General features: G+C 48.4%; 1 protein-coding gene across 4 annotated transcripts in view; it reads left to right on the top strand.

Moving 5' to 3' along the window:
• The window catches only part of LOC143298784 (uncharacterized), a 94925-nt gene extending 85121 nt beyond the window's left edge, over nucleotides 1-9804 (top strand). For all 4 annotated transcript variants that reach the window (XM_076611743.1, XM_076611744.1, XM_076611745.1 and 1 more), the window contains 6 exons: nucleotides 1-81; nucleotides 1754-1985; nucleotides 4909-5139; nucleotides 5763-5912; nucleotides 6897-7142; nucleotides 9148-9804. The exon at nucleotides 1-81 is cut by the window's left edge and continues 216 nt beyond it. In XM_076611743.1, the coding sequence (XP_076467858.1) occupies nucleotides 1-81; nucleotides 1754-1985; nucleotides 4909-5139; nucleotides 5763-5912; nucleotides 6897-7142; nucleotides 9148-9798 (1591 nt within the window). In that variant the 3' untranslated portion in view covers nucleotides 9799-9804. The remainder of the gene's footprint in view (nucleotides 82-1753; nucleotides 1986-4908; nucleotides 5140-5762; nucleotides 5913-6896; nucleotides 7143-9147) is intronic.
• Nucleotides 9805-10530: the final 726 nt, after the last annotated feature.

Below are 10530 nucleotides of genomic sequence, written 5' to 3'. Positions count from 1 at the left end.
CTCCCACCGCGTGCCCTTCCACGCGCGCAAGCTCATCGGCCTCAGCGGCATGCCCGCGGCGGCCGAGGCCCGGAAGTGGAAGTGAGTGAGACAGTGGGAGGGGGAGGAGGTGTCTGGGGTGTGGGGGTCGTGGGGGTCGAGGGGGGAGGAGAGCGTGGGGGGGCGGGGGGGCCTGGGGGACCTGGACAGGGTGTGTGGGTGGGGGTGTGGGAAGGTTGGGTGTCGGGAAGGTGGGGAGTAATAATCATCATGATGATAACAACAATAATAATAATAATAATAATAATAATAATGATAATGATGATGATGCTAGTAATGATAATAATAAAAAAATAACAATAATGATAATAATGGTAATAGTAATAATAATAATAGTAATAATGATGATGCTGATGATAATACTAGTAATATTAATGATAATAATGGATACTCGTTAGGCGCTGTCCTCCCTTACAGGGAGCTCGAAGCGCTTTACAATCAACATTAAACTCATCCGCACATAGGCAATAACTTTCAAAAGGAAGAAGAAGAAGAAGAAGAAGAAGAAAATTATTTAACGCATGAAAGCTTAAAACAGATTCAAAGACTACGCCTGTTACATTGACCACACACACGCACACACACACACACACACACACACACACACACACGCACACACGCACGCACGCACACACACACGCACACACACACACACACACACACACACACACACACACACACACACACACACAGTTTGCATGGTTTATACCTGAATGTCATTGGAAAAGGGATGAAAGGTATATGCATAGGCGTTTTCAGAAAGATGTGTTTCCAAACCAAGTTGTAAAAGATTGAAATGAGGGAGAAGTGACGAAGATGGTGAGGTAAACTGTTCCAGACAGATGGTGCTGAATGAGGAAAAATAAGAATCACCGAAGGATCGGGTTGTAAGTAAACACGGGGAGCGAGTAGCCGCCGTGAATCGGAAGATGATCTGATCTGGGTAGGGGTGAGGGAAGGGAGGTGGCAAAAGGGTGGTGCGGTAGTGAGTGTGTGTGTGTGTGTGTGTGTGTGTGTGTGTGTGTGTGTGTGTGTGTGTGCGTGTGTGTGTGTGTGTGCGTGTGTGTGTGTGTGTGTGTGTGTGTGTGTGTGTGTGTGTGTGTTTTACGTGTATGACCGTTTATTCACCCCACCCTACAAAAATGCAGTCATGCTCAGTTTTTCAGTGTTGTGTATGCTGGGTATGTCCTTGTTTCCATAACCCACTGAATGCTGACATGGATTATAAGATCTTCAGCGCGCGTATTTGATCCTCTGCATGCGTATACACACGAAGGGGGTTCAGGCACTAGCAGGTCTGCATATAATTTTATGCTGACATGGGAGATCGGAAAAATTTCAGACCCTTAACCCACCACTGGTTCGAATCCCATCCTCAAATCCTTGAGTGGTGGTCTGGACGCTAGTGATCATTCGGACAAGACGATAAACCGAGGTCCCGTGTGCAGCATGCACTCAGCGCACGTAAAAGAACCCAAGGTAACAAAAGGGTTGTCCCTTGCAAAAATTCTATCGGGAAAATCCACTTCGATAGAAAAACAAATAAAATTGCAGCCAGAAAACAAACAAACAAACAAACAAACAAAGGTGGCGCTCTCAGTGTAGGGAGAGCAGACCCTGAGGAGAGCTTACCCGAATTTCAAACACAGGAAAATCTGCTGTAACAAAAAAAAAAAAAAAAAAGTCATACAATATACATCTGTTACCTCCGCAGACACAAACGCATCCACAAGCTGCGCACGCGCATCTCGCAGGTGGACCGCGCGGTGCACAGGGAGCCCGAGGAGACGGGGGAGGACTCGTGCTGCTCCCCGGACTCCTCCTCCTTCCGGGGTCTGGCCTCCGTGAGGGAGTTCCTGCTGCAGGTGGCCTGCTCGCTCTTCTGCCTCTGCATCCTCTACTCCGTGTCGCTCATCTTCGCCGAGTCGGCCGGGTTGATTATTGAGGTATGTGTGTGTGTGTGTGTGTGTGTGTGTGTGTGTGTGTGTGTGTGTGTATAGGGGATGTGGTGGTGGTAGGGGTGGGGTGGTGGTGGTTAGGGGTGTGAGGTGGTTGGGGGTGGGGGTGGAGAGGGCTGTGCGTTGTGGCTGGGTTGGTGGGATTGGGGGGGGGGGATTGAGTGGTGAGAGAGAGAGAGAGTGTGTATGTGTGGATGGGTGGGGGGAGGTGTGAGTGTTGTGTGTGTGTGTGTGTGTGTGTGTGTGTGTGTGTGTGTGTGGTGGGGGATGTATGTGTGTGTGTGTGTGTGTGTGTGTGTGTGTGTGTGTGTGTGTGTGTGTGTGTGTGTGTGGAGGAGGAGTGTGAGTGGTGTATGTGTGTGTGTGAGAGAGAGTGTGTGTACGTGTGGGTGGGAGGAGGGAGCTGTGAGTGGTGTGTGTGTGTGTGTGTGTGTGTGTGTGTGTGTGTGTGTGTACAGGGGGAGGTGTGAGTGATGTGTGTGTTTGTGTGTGGTGTGTGTATGGGGCGGGGGTGGGGGAGGAGGGGTGTGTGTATGTGTGTGTGTGTGGGGGGGGTGTTTGTGTGTGTGTGTGTGTGTGTGTGTGTGTGTGTGTGTGTGTGTGCATATAATATTATGTATATATACACGTGCACATATTCATATATTTCTCTCTCATTATCTATTCATCTATGATGATAGAAATGATAATATAGCAATGGGCATCTATAGTGCACATTTTTTTTCTAGATATACTGCTCAAAGCACTTAACCTTTCGGTCCGTCCTCCCCCCCCACACCCTCCTTCCCCACTTCCCCTCCTCCCCTCCCCCTTCATAATTAGCGTTGTTGGAAAAGATGTGCTTTGAGACCAGGATTAAAAGAGCTTTAAAGTTTGACTGAACCAGACATTTTTTTTTCCAGTAGTAACCTCACCTCCACACTCCCCCTTCCCCTCCCTAATCTATCTATCTATCTATTTATAATCTATCTATCTATCTATCTATCTATCTATCTATCTATCTATCTATCTATCTATCTATCTATCTATCTATCTTTCTTTCTTTCTTTCTTTCTTTCTCCATATGTCTAAACACATAGATACATAAAATGTTTGCATAATGTATGCATAGATAGACATCTAAAATCTATCGATCAAGAAAAAACAACAACCCAAAACAGCAACCAAAACAAACAAAAAACAAAAACAAAAACAAACAAACAAAAAAGTTAAATGCACATCATTTACCACACCCACAGGCATTCGGTAGATAATGGATGCAAGAACATACCTAGCATGCACACCCCCGAAATCGGACTATGGCTGCCTACATGGCGGGGTAAATAAACAGAACGGTCATACACGTAAACTTTTACATGTCTGTCTGAGTGTGTGTATGTGTGTGTGCCTGAAATCTGATTGTATGACACTGGAAACGAAAAATGAGCGCCCAGTGGCAGCCGTCAGTCGGCTCTACCTAGGTAGGCAGCATGTTGTGCAAATGATCCCGACTTTGTAAAGCGCTTGGAGCTTGGACTCCGACCGAGGATAGGCGCTGTATAAGTATCCATATCATTCATTCATTCGACGGGCGCAATAGCCGAGTGGTTAAAGCATTGCACTTTCAATCTGAGGGTCCCGGGTTCGAATCTCGGTAACGGCGCCAGGTGGGTAAAGGGTGGAGATTTTCCCGATCTCCCAGGTCAACATATGTGCAGACCTGCTTGTGCCTGAACCCCCTTCGCGTGTACACGCAAGCAGAAGATCAGATACGCACGCTAAAGATCCTGTAATCCATGCCAGCGTTCGGTGGGTTATGGAAACAATAACATACCCAGCATGCACCCCACCCCACCCCGCCCCCGAAAACGGAGTATGACTGCCTACATGACGGGGGGTAAAAACGGTCATACATGTAAGAGCCCACTCGTGTACATACGAGTGAACGTGGGAGTTGTTGTAGCCCACGAACTGTTCTTTATTAAAGTTAGCTAGCTATGTGTTAAATAGTCCAGTTGGTTGTTTATTGTAGGTCCCCACATGAACCTCTTTTCAAATAATAATCTACAGAAGTAGTGCATGCAATATTTGATTATTGATATTTTTTTTTGTCCTAATCCCGCTTCCCCCGTCCCGCCTCACACACACACCCTTCCAATATTTATGTTTTTTTCTTTCTCTAATCACTGACAATCACCCTCTCCATTTTAGATTTTGTACTCTATCTTTTCCACATTCTGTTCTCTGTCTGTCTGTCTGTCTGTCTGTCTCTTCCTTTCTTAGTCCCCTCCCCCTTTCCCCCACCCCCACCCCCCTCCCCTCCACCTCAACCGCCCCCCCCCTTTTCATTCGAATATACAGAAATGTCGATTTCTAATTAATAATAACAATCATCATTATGATAGAAATGATAATAATCCAAATGATAATAATAATATCATTTATTTTCAGTCTAATATCATCATCTTAGATGAACAGACTATAAATAAATAAACGAACGAACGAAGAAGAAGAAGGAGAAGATTCATGTTTGGCGCATATCTGTTATGCACGTGTGTGTGTGTGTGTGTGTGAATGTGTGTCTTCATGTTTTACATTTATTTGCTTATTCATCATCATTTTTGTCTTATTTGTTTACTTATTTATTATTATTATTATTATTACTACTACCTTTTTTCATATTGTAATTATTATTTATTTATTTATTTATCTATGTATGTATTTATTTACTTATTTATGTCCGCTTTTCTATTATTTATCAACCTTTTTTTTATCTCAAGGCCTGACAAAGCGCGTTGGGCTACGCCGCTAGTCAGGCATCTGCTTGGCAGATGTGGTGTAGCGTATATGGATTTGTCCGAACGCAGTGACGCCTCCTTGAGCTACTGAAACTGAAACTGAACTCATTCATTCACACTCCTGTCCCCTTCAGGTTCTGGCCTTTACCATGATGGGCATCATCGTCAACGCGGGCTCCGTGCTCAAGTACGTCAGCATGGTGCTGCTGGTCTTCGTCTACATGCACGACTGCTACAACAACGTCTACCTCAACTACCTCACCTTCAACAAAACCATCATTGACGACATGATCGACCGCACCACGGAGGACCTCCGGAAGATCGCCTCCATGCCCAGTTCCCAGCAGGCCAATGCTGCTTTCCAGGTTAGTGCTGGGTGGTGGTGGTGGTGGTGGTGGGTGGGAGGGAGGGACTGGGGTTTTCTGTGTGTGTGTGTGTGTGTGTGTGTGTGTGTGTGTGTGTGTGTGTTTCTTCTCTCTCTCTCTCTGAGTTCACAGACACGCACGTGTACACACGCACGTGCACACACACACACACACACACACACACACACACACACACACACACACACACACACACACACACACACACAGAGTCACACACACGCAGAGGCATTCAATTTCTTCATTATTATTTATTTATCTATTTGTTTATTTTTTTGAAGCTCAAGATCAGTACTCCTTTTTTTCACATTCTATCAATTTTTTTTAAAATTCAAAAAACAAGGGTAAGCTTTCAAAGGCCTGATCAGCATGATGGGTTAATGCGAAGATATGCATCTGATCTTTTTTTGTCCTTTAAAAAAATTTTTTTTTTACTGCAGCAGATAATGCGTAATGTATATGGATCAGTCCGCATCCTTTAACACCTTCATTGATAGTGAAACCAAAACTTTTTTTTGCAGGTGAAGTGTGTGGATGAAGAAGACGAGAAAACTGAAACCGAGAGCAAAAGGACGAGAACATTGAAACTGAAACTTTGGTTGCAGGTGAAGTGTGTGGATGAAGAAGACGAGATCCAGCCTCAGTTGAACTTCGAGAAGAACGAGATCCGCTGGAAAGTAGGTCAGCTGTTGCTCTTCCTGGACTCACACGATACCCCGCGCATCCCTCTGCGTTTCTTCCAGAAACTGTGCCAGGTATTGAGGGGGAGGGGGTTGTTAAGGTGTGTGTGTGTGTGTGTGTGGAGGGGTGTGTGTGGGGTGTGTGGGTGGGGGGGGGGGGGGGGGGGGGGGGGGGCTGGAGGGGGGGCGTGTGTGTGTGTGTGTGTGTGTGTGTCTGTCTGTCTGTGTCTGGCGGGCTAGCTGTCTCCTCTCTCTCTCTCCAGCTCTTTTTCTCTTCCACATTCGCACATTCTCGTGCGACCCCCCCCCCACCCCACACACACACACACACATACACACATTATCCAGTGTAGTTTACACAAACCTAGCGTAGTGTGTTCTAAGGCTTGACCAGTTACTTGCTACTTTGTCACTTTCCGCTTGTTACTGGTCACCAATCACTCGTCACTACTTAGTTAACTTGCCACTTTGCCACGAGTCATTTAATTTATCGGGGTTTTTTTCATTCATTTTATTTGTTTGTTGTTTCTTCTTATGTTAGACATTGTATTGTATTGTATTGTATTTCTCTTTTTGTCACAACAGATTTCTCTGTGTGAAATTCGGGCTGCTCTCCCCAGGGAGAGCGCGTCGCTACACTACAGCGCCACCCATTTTTTTGTATTTTTTCCTGCGTGCGGTTTTTATTTGTTTTTCCTATCGAAGTGGATTTTTCTACAGAATTTTGCCAGGAACAACCCTTTTGTTGCCGTGGGTTCTTTTACGTGCTGCAAACAGGACCTCGGTTTATCGTCTCATCCGAATGACTAGCGTCCAGACCACCACTCAACGTCTAGTGGAGGGGGAGAAAATATCGGCGGCTGAGTTGTGATTCGAACCAGCGCGCTCAGATTCTCTCGCTTCCTAGACGGACGCGTTACCTCCAGGCCATCACTGTGCTGCTGCCAAAAAGAAAATCTCTGTACCAAGTGTAGACAATAATGTTTGTGTGTTGTATTGTGTGTATTGTGAGTCGCTCGACAAAAGCTTCTTCCCTTCCTCCTGTCTCTCTGACCGCAGGTGCGCGTGCACGGTGCCCCCGGTCCGGTGTACATCAACCTGCTGGCCGCCACAGGCAAGTTCATGATCATCGTCGTCTTCCTCATGTTCGTCATGATCGTGGTGATGGCCTTCGGCAACGTGATGGCCATGTCCTCCACCAACACCACGCTGGCCACACTGGCCGGGGGCTTCGTGCCCATGCTGCTGAAGAACGTGCTGTCCAGCAAGGGGGCCAAGCTCAGCCTGAAGAGCATCAGCTTCAAGGTGCGTGTGGTAGAGGGAGGGGGGTTCTTTGGGGAGGTGGGGGACGGGGGGTAGAGGGGTGGATTCTTTGGAGGTAGAGGGAGGGGTTCTTTGTGGGGGTGGAGGAAGGGGTTCTTTGTGGTGTGGGAGAGGAATGGGATCTTTGTGGGTAGAGGTGAAGAACGTGCTGTCCAGCAAGGGGGCCAAGCTCAGCCTGAAGAGCTTCAGCTTCAAGGTGGGTGTTAGGGAGGGGGTTCTTTGTGGGTAGGGGGAGGGATTCTTGGTGGTATTGGAGAGGGAGGGGTTCTTTGGGGTGTGGTAGAGGGGATGAACTCTTTGGGGGTAGAGGGAGGGTTTCTTTTTGGGTAGAGGTGAAGAACGTGCTGTCCAGCAAGGGGGCCAAGCTCAGCCTGAAGAATTTCAGCTTCGAGGTGGGTGGAGTAGAGGGATGTGGTTCTTTGTGGGTAGAGGGAGGGGCTCTTTGTGGAGGAAGGGGTTCTTTGGGGGGTAAAGGAATGAAGGAATGGGTTATTTGGGGATAGAGGTGAAGAACGTGCTGTCCAGCAAGGGGGCCAAGCTCAGCCTGAAGAGCTTCAGCTTCAAGGTGAGTGTGGAGGGGTCCTTTGTGGGTGTGGGTGTGTGTGTATGTGTGTGTGTGTGGGGGGGGGGGGGTGTAGAGGAAGGGGTTCTTTGGGGTGTCGGAGAGGGAGGGAGTGCTGGTGGCGGTGTTGTTGTTGTTGTTGGTGGTGGTGGTAGTGTTGTGGCTGTGGCGGCTGCAGCGTTAAACAAAGCATTAATTATAGGTGGTATAGGGTTGGCTTTTTTGTTTTTTTAGAAACAACAACACTTTAACCCCTTAGGGTCAAATGACTGTTTAACTGGAATATTTTGTACCATGTGTTTTAACCCCCACCCTCCTATCCCTCTGGGCCAAGTGGCTATTTAAGTCGAATTGCACTATGTCCCATCCCACTTACTTATCACGCGTAGTCAAATGTCTGTCTAACTGGAACTGTTCCATGCCCTTCTGTCCCCCCCTCCCCACCCCCCCAGCCCCACCCTATCAGGGTCAAATGGCTTTTTAACCGAAACTGTGCCATGTCATTTCACCCCACCCGCTCCTCCCAATCAATCCCACTGGGTCAACTGGCTTTTGAACTGGAATTGAGCCATCTCCTTTAACTCCCACCCCCTCCATTCCTCAAATGGCTCTTCAACTGGTACTGTACCATGTCGTTTAACACCCCACTCCATCGCTGTGGATCAAATCGTTTGTTGTTGTCTCGTTCGTCGTTTATCAGATGAATTCCCCCGTCTCCTCGACAAAGGTGGCAGTACGTTGCAGGTCCTCCAGTCCTCCGTAGAGCTTCCGGGCCGCTGGGAATGGGTCGGGCCAGGTTTTCTCTCGGAGCGCTTGGTGGAGCGGGCAGGACTGCAGCAGATGTTCTGTTGTCTGGCTGCCTGTTCTGTAGGGGCACTGCTCTGTGTCACCGATACGGAGTTTCGTGTATAGGTGGTGTTTCAGGTGGTTGTGGCCTGTCCTGAGCCTGAAAATGGCTACCTGCTCTCGACGAGTCAGCAGGTAGTACGGGTCTGCTCTGTTGTGGCACGGAATCTGCTGCTTCCACTTGTTCTGCAGCTTGGCTTTAATAATGGTCCTGGATTCAGAGTAGTTGGTAGACCTGTCCATCTGCTCTTTCGTAGTGCTTTCCTTTGCCAGGGAGTCAGCAGTCTCGTTGCCAAGCTGGAGTTGTCCCATGAGCTATCACCACCAACCCCTATCCACCCGCCCACCTACCATCCCCTCATGGTCAAACGGCTCTTCAATTCGAAGTGAACCTTGTATTTCAACCTCAACCCCAATCCCACGCGGTCAAATGACTTTTTAACTGGAGTTGTCACATGATATTTCACCCCCCAGCCCCCACCCCACGCCCCCACATCCACCCACCCACCATCCCCTCATGGTCAAACGGCTCTTCAACTCCAACTGCACCATGTCCTTTTGTTCCCCTGGGACCCCCAGGGCCAGGTGGACGAGATCATCAGCACCTACAAACAGTACTGGCCCGTCCTGGACCTGGTGACGGAGAGAGACCTCCCCGAGGAGGAAGACAACGACGAGAGCAACGACAACGATAACAACGACAACAACGACAACGCTGACGCCGCTGCCACCACCACCACCACCAACACCAAAGACGGCAGCGACAAAGACAAAGACAAAGGCGGCGGCGGTGGCAACGGCGACAAAGGGGGCAAGGACAAAGACAAGAAGGACGACAAGAAGGACGACAAGGACTCCAAGAAGGACAAGAAAGATGACAAAGGCGACGGCAAGGACAAGAGCAACGACCTCGCTGCCTTCAAGAAGAAGAAAGCCAGCACCATCAAAGCGGACGCGGACGCGGACGACAGCAACGGAGCTGACGGGAAGGAGAAGAAGAAGAAGAACGGGGAGGCGGAGGCGGAGAAGGAGGACGAGAACCTGGTGGACCTGTTCGTGGACCTCAGCGTGGCGGACACGGCAGCCGGCTGGTCCATCTACGGGTCGTCGGAGAGTCTGCCAGACCCCGAGCACTCCTTCATGCCCGCCTACTTCAACACGGACCAGTTCTACGTGGACCGCGAGAACAACGTGGGCTGGAGGGACGTGGAGAAAACTTATGACGTGTGATTGGGATTAGGGGGGGTTGGGATGTGAGGGGGGAGGGGGCGAGGGGGCGAGGGAGGCGGGGGCGGGGGGGTGGGGTGGGGGGCGGGGACTGGGGGCTGTGTGTGTGTGTGTGTGTGTGTGTGTGCGCAGGTGAGTGGGTGGGTAGTGGTCGGTGTGGGTGGGTAGTGGTCGGTGTGTGTGTGTGTTTGTCTGTCTGTCTGTCTGTGTGAAGGGTGGATCGGTGTGCGTGCGTGTGTGTGTGTGTGTGTGTGTGTGTGGAAAAAGAGAGAGAGAGAGGGGGGGGAACAAAGATTAATGACACATGTAAGGACCAGAACAAAAAAAAAAAAAAAAAAGAACGTGGAAATGAATATAAAAAAAAAATAAAATATAAAAAAAAAAGATGGAAAGGAAATGTGTGAAAGGATAATGGTTGCCAGGGAACTTCAGCATGACTAATTATTTTAACCACCGGTTATCAATTTGGGACCTTAGGGTGTCTGTCTATTCCATAACAGCTACAAATAGTTATTATCATTATTATTATTATTATTATTATTATTATTATTATTATTGTTGTTGTTGTTGTCATGAAAGACTTCGTTCACGAATATGTTGCTCAATGAGATTCGCATATTTGTCCGATTCTGGCATAGAGACATAACTATGGGAATTGAAAGGAAACAGTGTGATTCAGGTATAAGTAATTGATCGGAAACCGTGCAGTTCTGCCATCAAAATAGCCCACATGAT

The sequence above is a fragment of the Babylonia areolata genome, chromosome 24, assembly GCF_041734735.1.
Source record: "Babylonia areolata isolate BAREFJ2019XMU chromosome 24, ASM4173473v1, whole genome shotgun sequence".
NCBI lineage: Eukaryota > Metazoa > Mollusca > Gastropoda > Neogastropoda > Buccinidae > Babylonia > Babylonia areolata.
This window is presented reverse-complemented; position numbering and strand designations above follow the sequence as displayed.